The sequence below is a fragment of the Pinus tabuliformis genome, chromosome X (assembly GCF_031772625.1).
Source record: "Pinus tabuliformis cultivar Carrire ecotype Pingquan chromosome X, CPIR1, whole genome shotgun sequence".
NCBI classification, from domain to species: domain Eukaryota; kingdom Viridiplantae; phylum Streptophyta; class Pinopsida; order Pinales; family Pinaceae; genus Pinus; species Pinus tabuliformis.
The window spans coordinates 379,607,140-379,630,949 of record NC_142308.1 but is presented as its reverse complement, the minus strand read 5'-3'; the positions used below and the strand labels follow the sequence as shown (position 1 = coordinate 379,630,949).

Below are 23,810 nucleotides of genomic sequence, written 5' to 3'. Positions count from 1 at the left end.
GAAGGAGTACTAGATCTCATCCGACAAGCTTGGGCAGCCTCAATGACTAGGTCAATGACTTATGTATGGGAGCTCAAATTAAAATATGTTAAGTAGGCCCCAATGCATCGGCTTAAACATAAGTATCAAACTCCGAGATAGAGACGCAAGGAATTGGTTCAACAACTAGAACATCAAAGTATAATTGAACAAAATAAAGTAGAACTATCGCACTTTGGTAGAGGGAGTTAACAAAACAAATTGTTGCGGTCATCAAAGAAGAGGAAGAATTATGGCATACAAAATCATGAATTTTATGGCTTCAAGATGGTGATCAAAATAAATCCTAATTCCATAAGCAAGAAAAAGATAAAGAACTAAGGAATAACGTTAAAGAGATAACTCTTGAAGGCAGGACAAAAATTACATCTTTTGAAGAGCTGAAACAAGAAGATTTTCACCACTTTCAACCTCTCTATCAAGAAGATTGAGAGGTTGACTTGGCTTTGGCTCAAGGTTTTCTTCATTGCATACCATTTGTAGTTTCGGCTTCGGTGAATAAGTCCCTTGTTAGGAAAATAAATGAAGTGGAGGTATTGGAAGCAATTTGGAATTTGGATCCAGACAAGGCTCCCAACCCATATGGATTTATTATTAGTTTCATTAGGACATTTTGGATTCTGATAAAAAATGATTTGCAGATGTTGAATAACACGAGAGTAAAGAAAATTTGGGTGGCTCCACAAATTCCCCTTTCATGGCTCTTATCCTTTAAGAATTAAATCCAACAAACTTTTCCATATTTCTCCCATGTCTCTTTATAATTATGCATATAAAATCCTTACAAAATCATAACATTTAGATTGAAGAATTTGCTTCCAAAGTTTATCTTTGAGAATCAAGAGGGATTTATGCAACAAAGACGAATCATGGATAATATTATTCTAGTTTAGGAGGTGATCCATTTAAGTAAGGAAGTGGGTGAGTTGATAATGGTGGTCAAATTAGACACAGAAAATGCCTTTGATTAAGTAAGGCACTCTTTCCTATATCTAATGCTTGAGAAGTTGGGATTTAGTAACGATTTTATCAAATGGATCAAAGCTTGCATTAGTTATCCATGGATAACATCGTTGGTAAATGGTCAGCCTACTCCTTTCTTTATAGCTTCCAGAAGGTTAAGGGAAGGCTTTCCTTTGTCCCCTCTTCTCTACATTGTTATGGCTGAAAGTTTAAGTCAAAATTTGGAGCAACCTAGACAGGATGGTAAACTAGTATGGTTAAGCATAACACATGATAATGTAAAGGGAGCGAATCATTCTAAGTTTTTTAATGACACACTATTACTAAAGGGAGAATCGACGATAATTGCAACAAGGTTCAAAAAGATTTTGGACTCCTACTTTTCTTTGTCAGGAGGAATGGGTAACAAAATGAAGTGTCATGCATATGGAGGGAACTGTGTTGAATCAAGAATACCTGAGATTTCAAGAATATTTGAATTCCCAACAATTCCAAATTGGAATGCCTTCAAATATTAAGGAATTTCAATCTCTTTAGGTGCATCTAATCCAGAAGAGTGGGAGGAAGTAATGCAAAAATTAAGATATCGAATCAATTCATGGAGAGAATAATGGCTAAATGTAGTAGGGAAAGTGGTATTAATAAAGTCAATTTTTTCTGCTCTACCAATATATATGGGATTGAGATTGTTAGCACCAAATTGTATTATACATAAAATTAGTGGTCTTTTGAGGAAGTTTTTATGGCGAGGTGGGAAGCACAATGAAAATTGATTTCATTTTGTGAATTGGAGTAGTGTTTGACTACAAAAGACATTTAGCGTATTAGCGATCAAGGAACCTAAGTTAATGAATCTGGCATTGGGTGAAAAAATCATAGGGCAGATCCTCTCAAAATCTAGTGAATAGTGGAAATGGGCCTTTATCATGAAATATTTCCACACGAACAAACTTCTCAGGCTAGAGCATGAGACGTGGCAAGAGTTGGGTTTGAAGATATGGAAGTTTTGCAAAGAAGTATCTCCCCTTATCATAGATAATCTAGGATGGAAAACAGGGAATGGAGCACGTATCCACCTGTGGAAGGATATTATTCCAACTACATAACTAGTAAAAGACAATGATGATCTCAAGGATTTGGAAAAATAGATGGAGGATGAGGGTCTTCGGAAGCTTGTTGGTTTATCACAGTGGGATAACCACAAACATTGGATTGGATGGTATTGCACTGATATCCCTCCTAACCTTCAACAATCTTGGGATTTATTGATCAAATCTTTAAAGGGATATGCAACAGTAATAACTTCATGACTAGATTGACGAATCTAGAAGAGCAGTAAATCTTGTAACTATTCAGTTAGATAAGGATACAACATGCTAATTCAAAAGATGCCTCATTCTCTTTCTAATTAGATATGAGGGAAAATATGGAATACTGATGGGATGAAAAAAATAAATCTCTTCTATTGGGAGTTAGTGCACGAGAAAGTGTTAAGTGCAAAAAAATTTAAAAAATCGAACATCAAAGGTCCCTCTCATTGTGTGCTTCGCCAAAATGCAAAAGAAGATTTTCCCCATATCTTTCACAGGCGTTCCTTTGCTTTGGGAGTCTAGAATTTGGCTCTGGTGCAATTTCTAGTTCTTTCAAGCATTTTTGGGAATTGGGAAGAAATGTTTAATACTTGGAAGAACAAAATTCCATGGTAGAGGAAGACAACTTCGGTTGTCATGAGGAGTTAGATGGACCTTCTGAAGTATCTATGCTGAACAATTTGGATTGCACGAAATCATGCAATTTTCAAGGAGGAACATCCAAATTCTATCTCCTCTACCTCCAAAGCATAACTAATTTTTTTTTAAGACAATCCCAGCTAGGGGATATGACTTGAAGGAGCTTGAAGATCTCTCTTTGTCTAAAAGGGGCTGGTCAAAATTGGATTAGCCACACCATCATGCTGGAAAATTCAGTTCTAAATACTTGGCTCAAAAAACACTTTCCATTAGATTGGATCCTAATGAATTTTATAAATTGAGGAAAATTTTGGGAAATTACTTATTATTCTTTGACGGAGCATCGAAAGGAAATGTCGGGGAGGTAGGAGCAGGAGGAGTTATCTTCCCCCTCGATGAATAAAGGGAGATTCAATTTTCCTGGGGTTTAGTGGTCTCTACAAATAACCATGTCAAATTTTTGGCTTTGTGACAAGGCATGGACCTAGATCGCTCCAGGGGGATTCGTCAGTTGATGGTTTTAGGTGACTCACTGATTTTTTTTCAGTAGGTGAACAAAGTAAAAGAGAATATAGAGCATATCTCAACCCCTATTCAACATCAAATTAAGTTATTAATGGAAAATTTTGATTTGATTGAGCTCTTCCATGTCAAGAGAAATTTCAAGACAATGGCAGAGTCTCTGGCCAACCAAGGAGCTCTATTAGAACAAGGTGTTTTAAAGATTGATGAAGGGGACTTATTTAGAAAATAAATCCCATGAGGAATATAATTGGAATGTCATTGTTTCAAACAGTCCTTGGAATTAAATTTGAGAGAGGGTGATAGGTCTTATCGCTTCTTCCAGTCAGGTACTATTTTGAAAGATTATTAATCATTATAAATCCTTTAGCAATGTGGTGACCAGTACCTGACATGAAGGGACGAGTTTTCCCAACCACTTGGGTTGTGTTTGTCACACTTTGTAGGCTAAAGGACAGATGGATAGGTGAATCACTGAATTAGTGGTAAATAAATTAGTTAGAATTTGTGAGGCATTTATTTCAACATTCAAGATGTAGATTGCATGTGTGAGAACCTTGACCATATTGAATTTTGCTTCAGATAGAAATATTTCCATTATGGCTTTAGATTTTCATGATTATATGGTGTCTGAGAATTGATGTGACATTAATGGTGAAGACAAAGGTCTCAAATCAAGGAGAATTAGCTTGATGTCTTATATAGAATGTTGGTTCGACTCTGAAAGCATAGAATTTGTGGTTAGAGCCATAATTTTCTAAGATCGTTAGTAGGTTCGGTGCAAGCTCAATTACATGGAGTGAGATTATAGAGTTGGAGAGGACGAGGTCAGCATTTATTTAACAAAAATGGTGGGTGTTATGGAATTTTTGATCGCTTTTGTATCAAAGAACACTAAGATGATTCTGTCTGAAGTGCGGGTCCAATAAAAGCTTCTAAATCAGAAAATTGGCATACTTGAGGTTAAGCTGGATAGACTACAACTTGCGACTAAAATGCTGATTTTTGTGTGGATAATTTGACTCAAGCATAGGATGACAATGATGAGGGGACTCGTAATGGAGCAGATGAAGGATTCTTGCCGCAGAGATTTGGGAATTCAACACTAACATTGGGAAATTGGTATAGGCATTTTTGCTAGTCAAATCCTCCCCGCTGTCTCAATTGGAGCCAGAAGCAAATGAAATCCAAGTCAATTATTTCATGGAGGAAATTTAATGATTTAGTAAATCTAGGTTTTTTTTTTATATGTTGTGTAAATATATAGTGTTTGTAGGTGTTTATTGGAGATTGTGTGGTGAAAATTAGTTCAGGCCTATAATTTGTAGCCATGGTTTAAATTGTGTCAATATTTATGGGAGCTTTTGGAAATTAACAGAAGAATTTGTGACTCGAGGTGTACAAGTCTTTCCCTTCAAACCAGAATGTTTTAATGAAATACATAATTGTTTCTTTAAAATAATAATAATAATGGATTATTTTACTTCAATGTTTTTTAATCACTTTAATTTTATGGTTTAGTTTTTAATTATATGATATATTTGGTTTTTAAAGTTATATTCCTTTTATAATCCATTTAAATTTTAATTTAGAATTTCCCTATAATATTTTAAATTTATCTTTTAATAATTTATATTAAGTTTTTATTTTTAATATCAATATATTTTTTATGATTTCAATTTTATTAGTTTTTAATTATAGAGACATATTTATGCAAAATGATAGAAGGTTTATAAACTTATAAATAATGTATTGTCCAAAACAAATAATAAAAGATATATATATATATATATATATATATATATATATATATATATATGATTATTTTTAGATAAAAAATATTATTATTTTTTTATATTTCAAAAGGAATTGGAAACTAAGTGAGTTAGTATTCACATGGTATGGGGTCAATTATGACACTATTACTATAACCTCTAGGTAAACCCACACATGCCCTCACACAATTAGTTATGTGGATTTAAACTTGGAGCATGGCCCACATGGTTAATGAGGGGTGATTTGAACCTGAAACCTCAAAATTTACAAAGAATTCGACAATCGAGCTACCCCTGGGGGCTTTAAAAAAGGAGGACATGGGGGTGGGATTTAATCCACTTATATGGTTGCTTTGGGTTCAACCCCATGTATGACCACTACCTCAAGGTGCCCTCATGGCTCTAGATTAAACCCTCATGGGAATTGAAGTTATTGAACTTTTCCCAATAATGAAAAAATCATCGCTTTCCACCATTGGACCAACCCCTTTAGAAAAGTAAAATTATTATTATTATTAAGAGAGATAGTCTTTCGGATTAATCACATCGCAAGGATTGGGTCAACGTTTCAAACCAACTAATGTGGTTCATCTTCAGGACAAGGTGAGAAATCGATCGATCTGAGAAAATAAATAGCAGGGATGCATCACTGCATAGTGTTAGCCGTTCAAAGCTAACCATTAGTGAAATAATATTATTTAGTTAGAAACTAACCGTTATGTAAAAATAAATTACTTATTATCGAATGAGTCACAAATTTATTAATTAAATAATAAAATAATAATATAAGCAGGGGCTGACCTAGTCAATTAACTAGTCAATATAATAAGTGATTATAATAATATTAGGTAAAAGTTTGTTTTTGGTTGGTATAAATATAATATATTTACCAAATTAAATAACTCAAATCCTATAAATTCATATAATAATGTCATATGACTATTATAAATTTATCTAATGATCATATATAAAACAGACCATTCTCTATTCTGATATCATACAATAGTGCAACTGATACTTCAAATAGAGATGACAGATTTCATACATAATTCATGATAGATAAACTTATCACTAATGCTAGAACAAAGATTAAGCAAACATGATAATAGTACCAGATGTGTATTCAGTTCTGCTCATCTAACCAGTGACAATAGGCCACATTCAATCTTCTACCAATGAGTATCTCAAAGAATACAATAGTGCATCAATAGTGATCAACAAAAAGATATGTAATTGAAAATACCATGTTCCATGATTTCATCAAGGCAGCTACAAACTTACGATAGTGCATTCTTTGTAAATGTGATTAACAAAATTCGGGACTGTTCTCTAAATGCATGAGAAGGGTTTAAATATTATTCCAATTAAGTAAAAATAAATCATACAAAATATCTATGAGGAGGTTTCAAACAACCTTCCTCATTCCTAGTATCCAACATTCCAAAAATAAAACTGCTCAAAAATGACTTAGGTTTTTCTCGATGAATCACCGCTGCCAGCTTTTCCTCTCAACTCACAAATTTTAGACATTGGCCTAACTTATGGGGGCATCCCAAATTGTGTTCTCAATTTCCCTGCAAATATTGCATCATGTAAAGGTGGCAGCATTCTTTGTACTGATAAGGAGCAGTTCAAGGTCATGATCTGGCTGTGCGGTTTGACCAAAAGTTGCCACACTGCTTCCCAGTCGGTTTTTGATAGCCTCTCAATTGTTTCTTTCCCAGTCGGTTATTAATAGCCTCTCAATTGTTTCTTTCCCAGTTGGTTTTTGATACACAACTTTCCCAAGTGATAACCTCTTAACATTCCCAGTAGGTTTTGTTTCTTAGGCCTTAATTCGGGATACAATTTCCAGTAGTGGGCTTCATCATGCCCCTCTTTGGAACAATGTTTGCATGTGATTTTCTCCCCTTATTTCTTCACACTTGTGATTTTCTTTCCCTTCCATTTTCCACCCTTCTCTTTCTCCTTCCCCTTGAATGGCTTCCTCTTACTACACCTCTTCCTAAATGTTCTTTCCTCTAGATTCAAGGTACGTGGCTTGCATGCATACCTCATCTAAATTGTTTGTATTGAACATAAGGATAGTATGTTTCAAATAGGAATGTAAACCCCCAATATATTTCAGCAGTGTATCTTGGGAATTCAAATTTACTCCTAAAAACAAATCCCTTTTCCTAAACTCCTATGTATAATCTTGGGCTCTTTGGCCTTTAAGCTGCCTAAAATTCTGCCAACTCATAATGGCTTTTTTCATATAGGCTAAAGGATAAAACTGTCTTTTAATTGTAGAAACAAATTTAACCCAAGTAATGGATATCTTACGATGGATTCACATTTCCTATTGAGTCTTTGCTTCTAACCAAGCTAATGCATCTCCTTCTAGCCTCAGTGAAGTCAACTGGATATTTATGTCATCTTCTTGAAGGTTCTGAATTCTACAGTATGCCTCCAACTATCGAATCCAATTGTCCAACTTTTCTGCATTCACCTCTCCATTGTACATGGGAAGTTCAAATTTTATATCCAATTTAAGTAAGGGAGTCTTTCCCTTTGGAGTTTGTGAATGAGTATGGGAAATTTCAATGGTGGTAGAGGAAGATGATGTTATGTGAGATGATGAAGAGGATGAGGAAGATGATGAGGAGGGTGGAGACGAAGGTGGATTTCCACCATTCCCTTTGGAATCCTTCTTCTCATCTCTTTTGTCCTCTGAGCTTCCTTCTCCATGTGGAGGTTTAGAACTCTCTACAACCATTATAGTGTTCCTTTATTCATAGAGGAATTTAACCATCTCAATTAAAGTGAAGAAATGTTTCTTGAATTCTTCCTCTTCTGAAGAAGGATCTTCAGGCTCTCTTTCTCCAACATAATGGCTGTGGATTCAGGCTCAGAAATTGGTACTGCTTGTACATCTTCAATCTTAGTTGAAGGAAAAACTTGAGGAGTTTCAAGTGTAGCTAGATTTGGAACTTTGGGTGGTGGAGATTGTGGCCTTGTGGCTCTCCTTCTTCTGGGCATTACCTCAAGAGTTTCTACCAATAGGTTCCCTTCTCCTTTCTACAAGTTTAACCTTGTAAGCATCACAATTTTGCAACCATTAAAACGCTAATTCCAAAAACTCAAGCAATCAAGAAATTCAACCTTTGCTCTGATACCAACTTGATCTGTTTTTTATTGTTAGTTTATGTTGTGCTAATACTATTTACAAATTTTTAAACATATGCTTGCTTATTGGTTCTTGTACTGGGGTTTCCTTAGCTGCTTTTGCATACAATTAGGTAAATTTCCTTAATTTTAAAATGAAATTCATGAGAAAAGTAGCTTCAAACACAAATACTGAATAACAGACATTCAAATTACAGAAAACCATCAAAAAGACACTTTAACACAGTGTTTTGATGAATGAGTTCACCACTCCTAGGCTACATCTCCTTGGTCCAGCTTCCATGGCTTGGGCCTCTGTATTAGCTCAATGTGGAAAAATGTTGTTTTACAAAGCTCTATGGCTCCCGATACCTGCACCAATGTGTTCAGAATGTCCAAATTAGCCAAGAACACCTCTTCTTAAGCTCAATTTGGTCAAAAATTGCCTTCTCTATGACTTAGTCAGTCTTTTCCTAGAAAAGTTCTGCTAAATCTGGAATGACTCTAGTTAGCGTGCTAAACTTAGAGGCAAACCCAAATTTTGGGGCACCATCAAAACCTCCACCAGACTAAACTCAGAGTTAATTAAGGTTAAATTATGCTTAATTGCTTTAAACCTGGATTATCCTTAATCCCATGATTAATGTTAACCAAAACCCCGATGGTTTCGGTGTAGTGGTCACATGCTAACCGTTTGGAGTAATGGTATGTTAGAACCATCGGAGTGATTAACCATTTAAGGTTACATTCATTGTGTTCACATATTGAGACAACTAATCATTGCGAAGTATGGTGAATTGTCCGCCGCACTGGTCGTTTGATGTAACAACAGTCACATTCACAGGTGAAGACCGTTGTCGTGATGGTTGTTGAATTGTCTGCTGAAGTAGACTGTAACTGTTTGCGGTTAACCAAAAATGTGTTCACATGGGAGAGGGCTGGCAAGCGGGCTGGCCGTACCTTAACCGCCCAACTCACAACTGTTACATTTTAAATAAATGCAGAGATCATACATGGTAAGAACGACGGTGGTAGCAAAGGCATTAAGATATGTGGACGTATGCCAGAGGTTGCGTGTACGACCCCGACATCCACCATAATATTTTTCTCCATTGTGTCAATTGCCAAGGCTTTTAGGAGGTGCCACATGGCAACCTACAGGCTTGCCATGTGGCATTCTTCCATTGGTCCATAAATAAACCAATTAGATTGCGCCAACACACCACCTGTATAGCCCAATGAAATGAAGACACTTTTCCACCTGTGATTCATCGTTGACCACCGTTGACAATGCCTAGTCACTTTCCATGTCGACAGTACAGATTGCTCACTGTGCAATGACTCAGCATTTTTTTTGCAAATTCACCTATTTAGCAAAGCGATCAGAACACAATAACTTTCTCATACGAACTCGGTTCTAAAAAAAACGAGTTGTGTTAGGATCTTTTTTCTGAGACAGGCACGATTGTTCGGGTTTTGAACCATTTTGAGAACTCTGATTTTTGAGCTAAATACTGAGCACCTGATCACCAGACGACGAAATGTGACTTGACACAGGACACCCCACGTGAACATGTTGATATCCCTCGCAACGAGGATGACCCCGTTGGTGAGGCATGGGGAGCTTGGCGTATGCAACTCTTGGAAACAAAAGACACTTCCCCTGATGGTAGAATGGACACAAGCCTTGAGACTCGCCCTGAGAGGGATTCCAAACAGAACATAAATTTGACTAAAGACCCACGTAACCCAACCCCGACACACATAAAAGCCAGAGGAAGCTTCCAGCATAGACCTAGATGTGGGAGGAACCCAAACAAGCGACAATTGAGACTTCTGCCTGAAACTAGAAGTAAAGAAATTGAACAAAAATAAGACCACAAATGCCTTTTCCCATATAATAGAGGGGGGGTTCAGGAACCTCCAACGTCTAGAATGTCGATGACAGGAAACTGAAACGGAGGTAGGGAGCCAAAACAACATGCCATCCACAGAGGTTCCCTGATCCCAAGTGCAAGCTTGAAGATTGAATACACAATGAGCCAAAGTAGATCAGGCTTCCACGTCACCTCTCATCCAAGGCCATGGCCCTGATGAGTCTCCATGGATCTTGGCTCTCGCTTTGCAATCCTCTGCCTGACCTAAATTCATCTCCCATAATTTCAAACTGGAGAAGGATGAATGCATGCCCGATGATTTAACTGTTGGAGATGTTGGAGAGATATTCACACGTGTGAAGGGACTGCAAGGACTACATTTACTAACAACCATTAAAGACCACGTGGAGGAAGAGAGAAACTTGAGGACCACCCTTATGCCAAATGTTCATTCGAGTTGTCACCCCATCAAGGATGAAGAAAATCTACTTTAAAAACATAAATAATCAAAATAATTTACATATTGATATATTATAAAATAATAAAAATAAGTATTTTATTACATAATTATATATTACAAAATAAAATAAATATTTGATTATATATTTATGTATTATAGGGTAATAAAAATAAGTATTTCATTAATGTTAAGAATTTACTTCATGATGAAATTAATAAATAATTTAAATAAAAAAAATTAATTTAGTTTTATTATCTTTATTATATAATAATTTAGAGAATTATTTTTAGTATCTCCATTTGTTTATAATTCAAAGGAGTAAGCATGAAAAGCTTTCCAACTTAAAAAATATCACGTTGATGCGTTAAACTTCCGATATCACTGATGTCTTTTGGATAATGAGGTAGTTGGGGTGTCACCCTAGGAGACATGGCTTTCAACTTTAAAAATATTATTATATGGTTTCACATTTTCAACATCAATAGTATCTTAAGATTTTGATGCTAGGGTTGTTGGGTTTTTATGGTGTAATTAATTGTATGGTGGGGTTGCTGAAATATTGGTAAGTTGTTTTAAATTTTCAATATCAACAATCTTTCAATACTTGGATGGTGCGCCGGATGTGGGTGTTTAAACAGCTATCACCTGGGATGGGACAGAGATGGCGTGAGGAGGTACGACATCTTCCCACCCAGTACAATATAATGAATAAACTTATAAATGATAGCTCTTGGAATATGGTTCACGCAGAGTTCATCTACTCGCTGTCAAACGGTTCTGAAACTCCATCCCTGTCCGGCACCCTGGTTTATGCGCCTGCACGCTCTGGCTCGACTCAATTCATTGCAACAGTTATGATGGATGAATCTCGATGCCTGAAGGCGATTGATATTATAAGGTTCAGTTATGAGATGCAGGGGAAGCAAATTGCATCGATTCACCTGCAGAACTATCCAAAGTTTGGACGGAGCTCGGATGTCTGCATCACTTTTGTGGTTCTCATCCTCCCTGCTGCTTCTGGTGGTTTGAATGGGGAGGCGGCTCTGAATCCAGGCTCCAAATCTACGGTAGAGCTTCTTTCGTCTACCTGCTGTTTTTTAACCCAGGCTCCAGGCTTGCAAACTATCGTATTCTTGATTTCCGAGGGCCTGGTCTTTACTGTTTCGATTTCTGCTGGTTTGGTCATCATTGCTGCCCTACCTCACTGATGGCAAGGTCAGCTCAGGCGGTTGCCTTCCAGCTCGTCCATCGAGTCGCCTGCCCCTTCAAGCGATTTCTCTGTTGGGCATTATCCACGCACTCGAAGTGGAAGAGGGCGCCCCTCGTATGGCTCCGCGCTCTTCACCTTTTGTAGCGCTTTGAACCGTCCAAGGATCACCGCACAAATCTCGGTGGTTTTTCATGAGGAAGCCCAAGAGGGAGAGCCTAGTTCACACTAGGAAGGCCGGGGATCTGTTCCTATTCCGGCTTCGAGCATCTAGTTGGGGATTGGTAGCGCGTCTTTGCAGGTTCCTACTGCTCCAGCTAGCAGCGCTCCGACTGTGGTAATGGAGCCGGCCGACCCTGGTCCATCCAACCCAGCAGCTGCTCTGGACGAGGACGTGCCTGAGGCAGGTTGGTGCTGGATTGTTGAAGAACCTCCTGATGTTTAGCTTGCTTATTGTTTATCATGATAGCTCGACTGGCGACTCATACTACTGGGCATGTTTTGGTTCAAATGGGTATATGGAATTTCAGCTCTTTTTTAAATTTTGTAAACTCAGTAAACGGTCCAAGATTGAGCTCCCTGATATGGGGCAGCCTCATACTATGTTTATCTTGACATCTTGGCCTCTCCTCAGGGCAATGTTTTGACTTCGGTCTCGCTGTAATTTTACTCTCTTTTTGTTAATAGATTAATCTTATTCAAAAAAAAAATAAAAAATAAAAAATAAAATATATATATTTGGATGGTGGGGGTGGCTGAGTTTTATGATGTAATTAATTGGATGGTGGGGTGGCTGAGGTTTTATTATGTACTTATTTTTTTAGTTTGTAAAAGGTCATTGACTTCAATATGTACTTATTTTTTTAGTTTGTAAATGGTCATTGACTTCAAAAATAAATATTATTAGTGGTGTAGCTCGGGTTTTATGGTACAATTAATTGGAGGGTGGGGTTAATAGAGTTTCTAATATATTTAATTTTTGTGTTATTAGTAAATGATTTTACATAAAAATATTAATATTTTAATTTAATTTTTAATATTAATATTATTATTTTATTTCAGATTCGAATGTTAATATTTGTATACTTTTTAATATTAATATGATGATGATATTTATTTTTATGATGTTAAAATTTAGATATTAAAATTACTAGGTTTTATGATATTTTTTTATTTATTTATTAAATAATTAATAATTTTATTATGTACTTATCTTTTTAGTTTGTAAAAGGTCATTGACTTCAAAAATAAATATTATTAGTAAAAGGTCATTGACTTCAATATGTACTTATTTTTTTAGTTTGTAAAAGGTCATTGACTTCATAAATAAATATTTTTAGTGGGGTAGCTCGGGTTTTATGGTATAATTAATTGGAGGGTGGGGTTAATAGAGTTTCTAATATATTTAATTTTTGCGTTATTAGTAAATGATTTTACATAAAAATATTAATATTTTATTTTAATTTTTAATATTAATATTATTATTTTATTTCAGATTCGAATGTTAATATTTATATACTTTTTAATATTAATATGATGTTGACATTTATTTTTATGATGTTACAATTTAGATATTAAAATGACTAGGTTTTATGTTTTAATATTAATATTATTATTTTATTTCAGATTCGAATGTTAATATTTATATACTTTTTAATATTAATATGATGTTGATATTTATTTTTATGATGTTAAAATTTAGATATTAAAATGATTAGGTTTTATGATATCTTTTTTATTTATTTATTAAATAATTAATAATTTTATTATATACTTATTTTTTAGTTTGTAAAAAGTCATTAACTTAAAAAATATTTAATATTACAACAAATTAGTATCCATATTATTTAAATTGAAATCACAATTCTATTTCTCTTACAAAATTTATAAAACCCAATTTCGTTAACAACCTATAATAAACATAAAGTTTTTTACATTATTTAGAATTTGAAAAACCTATCTCTACAAATACCGGGTGGTCCAAACCTATGCCTACACATACAGGGTGGTCCAATGTGACATAGATCCATTTCACTCCCAAATCAGAAATAAATATAAAATTTTCTATGATTTTGAAACACTTAAGTGACCCGATAGTTGTACACACAGACTATGGAAAGCATATTTTTACGGAGTTGTCTATAATGAGACTGCGGAAGAAATTGAGGTTAAATCTTGATTTGTTGCAGTTAAAATGGTTTTTTAACTGCATATTTGGATTCAGCATCCTCGAAAACCCTTGGGACACTTTCATTGTGCAGAAACTAGCTATCAAACTTGCGATTCCAATAAATTCCTGCCGGATTTCGACCGGAATAACCCGCGGAAAAAGCTTTCAAAAAGTCGCCTTATAGACTATTTCTATTTTTACATGTAAATTACTGACATGGGAAAGAATATTATTACATGTAAGTCACCAAAAATCAATCAATCTGTCAGTCTATATATGAGGGAGATACTCACACAGATATGTAGTGTGTATACGCGACAGACTGCGGTATAAACCGATAATGTTACATGCTGTTGTGAGGTTCAGTATCATGGGAATATTTCGACAGGAATTCATTATTCTGAGCATGGGCTTTTTAATGTTCTCAGTAGATATTAATTTGGCCTGCGTGCCTCCTCCATCGGTGGAATGCGATTCCGACTCCAATTCAGGATGTCAGATTTTCAATTAGCAGGGAATCTGGGACGACTTGAGCGTTTGCAAGGCTGGCAATGCAGTGTTTCCCAAGAAAGAAACAGAGCTCATTCATGCTGTTGCAGATGCAGTTAAGAGGGGAAAAAGATAAAAGTTGTGAGCAGTTTTTCTCACAGCTTGTCAAAGCTGGTGTGTGTGGATGGTGAAGAAGGGGTGATCATAAGCACCAGGGACTATGATTCCACAATCCAGGTTGATAAGATGGCCATGACGGTTTCTGTGGACGCAGGCGTGATGATGAGAAATGTGATCGATGCAGCTGCAGAAGAAGGTTTAGCTTTGCCAGCCATGACATACTGGGATGGAGTAAGTGCAGGTGGGGCCATCAGCACTGGAGCTCATGGGAGTGGAGTTATGGGGAGAGGAAGTGCAATTCATGAGTATGTTGTGGGATTGAGGATTGTTGTCCCTGCTTCTGCTGCACAAGGTTATGCAAAGGTTATAACCATTACAGAAGAAGAAGAGCAGGAAAAATTCAGAGGTGCTGTATTGTCTCTTGGGTTGCTGGGAGCAATTTCGCAAGTGACGTTTAAGTTGCAGCCCATGTTCAAGCGTTCTGTGTCGATTAGTTTGGTGGATGACGATGGGTTTGAGAACGTGATAGAAGATTTTGTGAGAAAGCACGAGTTTGGAGACGCATGGTGGTACCCTGCACATCGCAAGGTGCTTTTCATGGAGGTGGATCGCGTGTGTCCGAGCGTTGGTGGAGACGGTGTGAACAAAATGTCACAGCTTGGGCAACCCACAACAGTCGCAGAGGCCGACCAGATTGGAGATTTTTGTGAGTATTTAGATTTGGTTGAGTTTTTTTGTCATTGCAATTCATTTTTGGAAATCCAGGTGTTTCAAAAATTTTATCTCTTTATTTGCATTGAGGTTGGTGAGGAGCTCACAGTCTAACCAACGACTAAAAGTATTTGTTATTTCTGGGTTGTCACAGTATAAATTCTTTGGGAACAGTATAAATTTATTAAGAAATTCTGAGTGAAACACCAATAATATGCATTAACAGTCTGTAAATGTATTGTATGAAATCTGCAATCAGATATGGATGAGATAAGGATGGCAGTGAGCTTCCCTTTCTTACTTTTTATTATTTCATGTATGGTGTGGAATTTAACAGTCTGTATGCGTATATGTCGCAGTGGAAATGATTGACTCAACCCGCGACTCCGAGCAGCTATGCAGTCTGAGTGAAAGTGCCATGAACGCCAGAGCACCCTCAGGTGGGGGATTCTTGAACCATATTCTGAAAGGCTTCACAGGGTATCCCGTAATAGGATTTAATAACCATATGCAGGCAACCGGAGGATGCCAGGATTACTCTCATAAACAAGAGCCCAATCCCAATTTATGCACACCCAGCAACATTTTGGATGCAAATCAATCAATTTGTTCGTGGGATCGTCGTGTGGCTGGCTTGAAAGGCAATGACGACGAGATCTACGTTCCTTTGCGCAGGGTCAGAGAGGCGATTCTTGATATCAAGAGAATCCGAGATTTGAATCCAGAGGCCTTGTGCGAGCTCGAGGTTGTGGAGGGAATCACCATGCGCTCTGTCAAAAAGTCGAAGGCATATTTGGGCCATTCTGAGGATGTAATCACGTTTGAATTCGAGTATTTGAGAGGTCGGGACGCAGAGACGCCAAAATGGAATTTGGATGTTTTTGAAGAGATTCAGCAAATGTTGGTGGAGAAGTATGGGGGCACACTCCACTGGGGAAAGTCAGGGGGGTACCTGTTTCAGGGAACCAGCAAGAGGGCTGTGAATTTGGGGAAATTTCTGAAAGTGAAGCGGGAACTGGATGCAGATGGCTTGTTTTCTAATAATTGGACAGATGGATTGCTTGGTATTGATGGAAAAGGAGTTGAAATTTTCAAAGACGGTTGTGCATTGGAGAAACTGTGTAAATGCAGAGAGGATAAACACTGTGCGCCCCATAAAGGCTACTTCTGCAGGCCTGGAAGAATATGGAAGCGAGCTCGTGTCTGCAGGACCACTGACTGCATCACGGCCTTGAATTGATGATCCATTAATAAAAATTATGATTGGTTCTTTCTAATAGTGAAAGCATCACGGCATTGAGTTGATGATCCATTAATAAATCATGATCAATGAAGTGCTGCACATAATATTCATTTGATTTTAATCCATGAAGTTGATTTGTATTATTACCTCTGCTCATTAAAACTGTACTCTTGGATAAGCTTTCAACATCCTTCCCATTATATTCTTTCAAAATTTCAATGTCAAGAGTATCCCAATATTTGGATTGTGGGCTTTTTGGGTTTTTATGGTATAATTAATTGGAATATTCATTTGATTTAATCCATTAAGTTGATTTGTATTATTACCTCTCATGAATATTCATTTGATTTAATCCATGAAGTTGATTTGTATTATTACACCTCTGCTCATTAATACTGTACTCTTGGATAAGCTTTCAACGTCCTTCCCATTATATTGTTTCAAAATTTCAATGTAATAGTATCCCAATATTTGGATTGTGGGGTTTTTGGGTTTTTATGGTATAATTAATCGGAATATTCATTTGATTTAAACCATGAAGTTTATTTGTATTATTACACTTTTGCTCATTAACACTGTACTCTTGGATAAGCTTGATAAGCTTTCAACATCCTTCCCATTATATTGTTTCAAAATTTCAATGTCAATAGTATCCCAATATTTGGATTTGGGGTTTGGGGTTTTGTGGTTTTTATGGTATAATTAATCCGATGGCGGGTTAGATGAAATATTATTAAGTTGTTTTAAATTTTCAATAGGAATAGTATTTCAATATTTGGATGGTGGATGTGGCTCTGATTTATGATGTAATTAATTGGATGGTGGGGTGACCGAGGTTTCATTGTATGAGTAGGTTATTGACTTTAAAAATATTATTATTATTATTATATTAATAACATGGGTCAAAGAGGGTTGTACAAACCCTTATCATTGTTGTCTTCTTTTCTCTTTGTTTTGGTTGGACGACACCACTAAAGCTCTAGTTCGCTACAGTCGAGTTGCTGCCTGGCTTGGTAGTTTACATCTGTTATTCTTGTGAAGGGAGACATTTATTATTCTTGTAAAGGGAGTTGATGGAACTAGGGTGTGTGAGTCATTGTTTCGTTCTTCCTTTTATGTTGTTGTATTCGATGGGAGTGCCTCCTCTTCTGTTGTTGCATTCGATGGGAGTTGAGGGGGCTCAGGTGCAACGACTTTTTTGTCGACTTATCCCTACTTTTGGGCCTCTTTATTTTTCCGCTTCAGTGGAGCGTTACTAGTGCGAGATGTGGTGGTTTATAAGTTGTCTTGGCTAGGATTATATGGCTTGTGGTTGTTGTTGTTGAAGCGTTTATCTACCTAATGTTTATGCCTTTGTCCCCATGGGTTTGTGTGATGGAGTGTCTGTCTATGACAGTTTGTTACCTATGTGTTTCCTTGGTGAGGACGTTTTATGGTTCATGTCATCGCTTGGTCGACTTCCTTTGTTGTTTCCTCTATGAGTTACGACCCTAGCATGTCTCTCGACTTTTCTTTGAATGTGTTGCATATGGCCTATGCCCTAGTTTCTTCTGCTGGGGTTTCAGGATTTCTTAGTTTCCTTTTCACGGTTTTTGGTGGCGATGCTTGGCTTTTTAGTTTTTCCTTGGACCTTGTCCTAGGGTTTGATTTCTCTAGGGTCTTTTTTGGAGATTTATTGGGGCTATGTAGGCTTTGCCCAATTTTTTATAGATGTTTTGTGGATTTCTGGTTTTTGGAGAAATGTTCATTTGGGAGCTTTAACATCATCTTTCTTGGTTTTCCTTTTTACTCAGGCATTTGCAAAATGTAATTGTCTTATTTTTTCCTAAAAAAAATGATATTAATAACATGACAATATTTAGATGGCAAGGTGTTTGGGTTTTATAGTACAATTAAATAAATGGAGTTTCTAAGGTTTCCTAATATATTTTATTTTTATTATATTTTTGTTGGTAAAATGTATTTATTTTAAAAACAATTTGTCTTTAAGTGGGACTTTTTGGAAAGTTTTTCAATTTATTTTCTGATTTAATTTATCTAGAATTGGGCAAGGATTCATTGAAATGTTTGATAGGTGAACTCTTCATAATCAAAGTGCCCTAGGGTTTTTGTTTAAACAAATATCAAGATTTGGCCACAAATATTTTCACCGGATTCAACCTGCTAGAAACTCTAAAAGTCACATTTAAAAATATTTTTTTTTAAATATCATTATTTTATTTTAAATTTTTAATATCAATATTATTATTTTATATTATATTTTTAATATTTTTTAATATTAATATTTATATAGTTTTAATATATGTATATAGGTAAAACTTGCTCTCGGAAGCTTAATATGTAACACCCTGTTACGTGAATAAGTTTTATTATTTACTGAACAATCATTTCAATTTTACGTATGTAGTTAGTAACCTGAATTATGTTTAAAAGACTTTATAATAGAAAGTGCAATGATGAAGTCATGGGGAGTGACCCAAGAATGATAATAATAATAAGGAAAATAATTTTTATTTTGGGCTTGACAGTTAAAAATCAGTTATGTCTTGATATTCCTTCTCCTTTACCTAGATAGGGGAGGAAAAATCCCACTCTGAGTGGAAAAAAAAAAGAGAAAGGAAAACCCAAGAAAGGAAAACCCTAGAGAGGAAGGGGTTGGATTGGAGAAAGATAGGAAGAAAAGTAGAACTAGTATGGTTAGAGACATGGGCAAAATCGCCTAGTTTGGGTTCTAGAAATGAACAGAAAGTCAGTGGAACTCTATTCAAAACTTATTATGAAAGGTACAATACTGGGTTGGATTGGGAATCCGGAGACTCAGGTACAAGATACCTTTAGAGGAAAGAAGGATTGTGGCCAAGGAAAGGCTAGGGGGAATAGGACGTAATATCTTGTTTCGCAGTTGGGAGGCAAATCTAATATACAGAACTTTAAAAGATAAGTAAATATTACAGTTTTACATTTTGCTTTTATGTAAATTTTATGAGCTTATTTACTGGCAAAGAATAAAACTTATTTTTGGTTAAATGACTGTGTCAAAGAGATACATGTATAAACATGTAAATATAATTGGTGGAAAGAAGAAGTTTATCCCTACATATTACATTAGGCAAATGCAGTTAATATAGACATAAATAATGGAATACAATGTCATTAAAAAAAAAAATAGTTCTTCCTCCACTGTGTTCCAAGAAAAAGATAGATAGTTAGTATGCAAATGAAATCTCAGAGGAAAATGGGAATTCTATAATATCAATCTAAAAATAACATAGACATGTTATGTAAAGAACAACCATCTAGACATGTTATGTTATGGGTCTAGATTAGACTTCACAACACCGAACATGTTCTCTTATAAGGAGGAAGACTGCATATTATTTATTATTTAAGAAAATATCAATCCTCAGTGGAACATAAAACAGAGAAGCAATGTATCTGATTCAAGCCCAAAATCTCTCTAGAGAAAGGCCTTAGGAGTATATGATTCAAGAACTGTCAAAATTTTGGTAAATATTTAAGCCATTTTAACACAGTAATTACGACATTCAGACTTTGAATTTATATACAAGAAAATCGAAGAACCCAAGAATTAAATATCTCTTCCTGAAACAAAATTACCCAGAGTATCTTTCTTAAACAAAATAACCGAGAGAATGTGAGAAGTAATATCTTTAAACATTCAGTTCTCAAAACTATAAATGCCCATACTAGTCTATGTTTCACCATGGAAACAGAGCCAGATCTATCTTGTAATATAACTGATTGTTCTCACCTATATATAAAATAAGAGACTTTAGAATAAAAATTATCATAGTTACTGCTATTACAACGAAGGAAGCAACAAACCTTGCTCCTTATGTTCATAATTAAACCAGAAAGGAGTTGACAGTAAAGAGCGACTAATGTTCATATCTGAAATAACTAAATTTGATGGTAAGCACAACGAAGAAGCTGAAGAAGCCGTGAAACAATTCCCTGAGTTACCAGGTAACTCTGAACAGATTGACGGGGGAAGAACCCTGGAAGGCATGAAACATAGTCACAATTAGTTGCACTAAAATGATGTAAGGAAACCTGATAACCTTCACTAAACAACGTAAAGTTTGAAATGGGAACTGATATTGTTACTCGTTTTGTAGAGATAGCAAAAAAGTGACCCGATTTTGAAAAATGGCGATTGAGAACACACATATGTTTTTTAGAGCATAGTTTTTGGCACTTTAAATAACCGATATGATTACCCGTTTCGTAGGGGTAGTAAAAACATGACACAATTTTGAAAAGTGGTGATGCAGAATACAATTCTTTTTTTTCGAAGCATATTTTTGACACTTTAAATTTTCTTATGTATCAAATATAAATATTTGTTTTTAAATGTTAGTGGTTTTCATGCTGATTTTGAAACGTGTTGATGCAGCATACATTTTTTTCAGAGGACTTATTTTTCACACTTTAAAATTTATTATGTCCAATTTTTTTTGAAATTATGATTACTTAACGAATTTTCAAGTTGTTTTATTTTTATTTTTTAAATGTTGATTACTTAAAAAAACAAATATAAAAATATATATATAAAAAGACAAAAAAAAATCTCTCATAAACCATAAAAGAATTTGGGAAAAAAAAAACAAAATTTAAAATATATATATAAAATTAAGTAAGTAAAAATAGAAAAATTTAAAAAAACATTAACAAAAACTAGAACAATAAATAAATTAAAAATTAAAAACAAACTAGATTAAAAAAAATAAATAAATAAAATAAAAAACTAGTAAAATTAATATTAAAAACATTTGAATTTAAATATCTTCAGATAACCGGGGGGTTATGGAGGGGGCTCTGCGCTCTGCAGTCTAGGGTTTGAACATCTGTAGTGACGGCAGGCTCTGTAAATCTGCAGCATTCTGCAATCACTGACGGATTCAGGTCCATCTCTTCACCGGACTGAGGGTACACGACCTCATGGAGCCCCAGCCGGTGGAGGGCGATGAACCTCCCCCACAAAACGACAATGAACAGTTCTTGAATGAGGAAGGAAAGGGAGCTACAAATCAGAATGAGAAAAATGAAGTTCCGGAAAGCCAACAGGCGAAACAAGATGAAAAGTCACCAGAAGTACGCTCTGCTACATGCAAACCAGTGGCCTCTGTACGCCCAAGGGTAGAACTACCAGGCCATCGAATCGACGCAAGGATCCAGTTCATGAAAGATCATGCTCTAATAGGGAAATTCATCGGTCTATGGCCAACCGAAAAAGCTTTAAGAAGCTGGATAAACGCGAAATGGCACCCTAAGGGACATATCACCCTGCAGCTGGGGCCGAAAGGGTTCTTCACTGCTATCTTCAACTGCTTGGAGGATAGAAATAGGGTTCTTGATGGCGGGCCCTATTTCTTCAATGCAGCTGGTCTGTTTCTCAGAGGATGGGTGGAGCGCTTCAACCCAGATAAGGAGGACCTCAGCTGGGCTCCGGTGTGGATCCGCTTATACTCGCTTCTAGTGGAATACTGGGAGGAAGACTCCCTACAGGCGATAGGAAACACCCTGGGTGAGTTTGTCAAAATTGCGGAGGAAACGAAAACATGCAGATACACTTCTTATGCTAGAATCTGCGTATATATGAATCTTAATCAGGCTCTTCCAGATGCGGTAAGCATTTCTCACTTTGACATTGAATGGATACAGACGATTGACTATGAACATGTGCCCTTTCGATGTCGAAGATGTCATGCCCTTGGGCATTTATTCAGGGACTGCCCTCTAACACAGAAACCCCCTCCCGCCTCGGATCCGGAAGCCTCTGAAGCAGGTGGCTTCATCAAGGTCACAAATCGCCGGAAAGCCCACAAGAAACATGCTCCAAAACCAAAGGTAGCACAAACCAGTCAACCCGGGCCCTCAACAAGCAACAGTTTTGGTTTCTTAGCCAACCAGCCGGAAATGCAAACGAATCCACCGGAGCCAGAAACAATGAGCGACGACCACTCAAAGGAAGGAAAACCCACAATGTCACAAGCAGATACTCAAGGTAAGGAGGCTTCGACCTCAGACAAGCAAAAAGAAATATTATGGAATGCTCAAGCCATGCAGTTGGAGATCCCAAACCCAAATGCTAGCTTAGAAGAGGAACCAATGGAAGAACCAGATTACTCTCAATTTATGGAGGAAGAAACAGAAACAATAGACATTGGGGATCTGGACCTTCCCGGTCTAGAAAAAGCCTGCACAACAAACAACTTCGACAACATTCTGGCAGGACAACTTAAGAACCTGGAAGAAGTGTTATCTCGGGCGCAGAGGCAGAAATCTTTGGGTATACAGACAGGAGGCCCATGGGATGGTCGATTCATAGCCAAAGATATCAAAAAGCGAGGAAGGAAAACCATTCTTCAGAGAACAATCAAGGTAGGTCAAATTTTAGTGGAATTAGGCGGGTATGCCAAGTTAACCAAGTACTATCGTCCTAAAAACACTCTTTCCAAATGAAGTTAATCTCTTGGAACATAAGAGGGCTAAATGGCCCCAGAAAACACGAATCCTTAAAAACATGATAAAGCAAGAAAACCCTCAGGTTTTATTCTTGCGAGAGACAAAATGTGATTCCAATGCACTTGATAGACTAGCTGCTAAATTTTGGCCCGGGAGTCATAACATAGCAGTAGATGCGGATGGTGCCTCGGGAGGCCTAGCCATTATATGGGACTCAAGAGCCATCATGCTCAACAACTTCCATGCACACAGGAATTTCCTCCAAGCAATTTTTCATATCATAGGCACAAACCAACATGGGCTCTTAACTAATGTTTATTTTCCACAGGAAACATCTTGAAAAGCGATGATCCTAAACTCCATCTCGGCTCTCAACCAGAAAAAAACCCATTATGGATCGCAGGAGGTGACTTCAATATGATCACAAGACTGGAAGAAAGGAGAGGGGGTAGATGCAGAAGTTCTCAGGAAGGATCGCTCTTGAAGGACTTCATCCAGAATAACTGGCTTATCGACCTCCCTTCCAATAATGGAGTATTTACTTGGAACAACAGACGAGCAGGGAACCAGCAAATCGCTTCTCGGTTGGATAGGTTTCTACTCTCAGACAATGCCATTCATCTTGGGGGTGATTTTGCGGCCTCCATCCTGCCCTTCACGGGTTCTGATCACTGGCCCATTTCCCTCCAGTGGTCTCGACCAGGAAACAATATCCGCAGGCCTTTCCACTTTGAAGCCTTCTGGATGACCCACCCGGACTTCCACAAATTAATCAACACAGAATGGAAAAGCTTCCATCCTCCTCCAGGCTCCAAAATGTTCCAATTCCAACAAAAGCTCAAGCACCTAAAAGGTAAGATCAAGCACT

The 23,810-nt window shown here is 36.6% G+C and overlaps 1 protein-coding gene across 1 annotated transcript; it reads left to right on the top strand.

Annotated features, from left to right (window-relative positions):
- Positions 1 to 14,587: 14,587 nt before the first annotated feature.
- On the top strand, positions 14,588 to 16,704 carry LOC149140118 (putative L-gulonolactone oxidase 6). Its single transcript, XM_089449134.1, has 2 exons — positions 14,588 to 15,205; positions 15,570 to 16,704. The coding sequence occupies exons 1-2, from the start codon at positions 14,626 to 14,628 to the stop codon at positions 16,448 to 16,450; spliced, it is 1,461 nt and encodes a 486-aa protein (XP_089305260.1). The 5' UTR covers positions 14,588 to 14,625; the 3' UTR covers positions 16,451 to 16,704.
- The last annotated feature ends 7,106 nt before the right edge of the window (positions 16,705 to 23,810 follow it).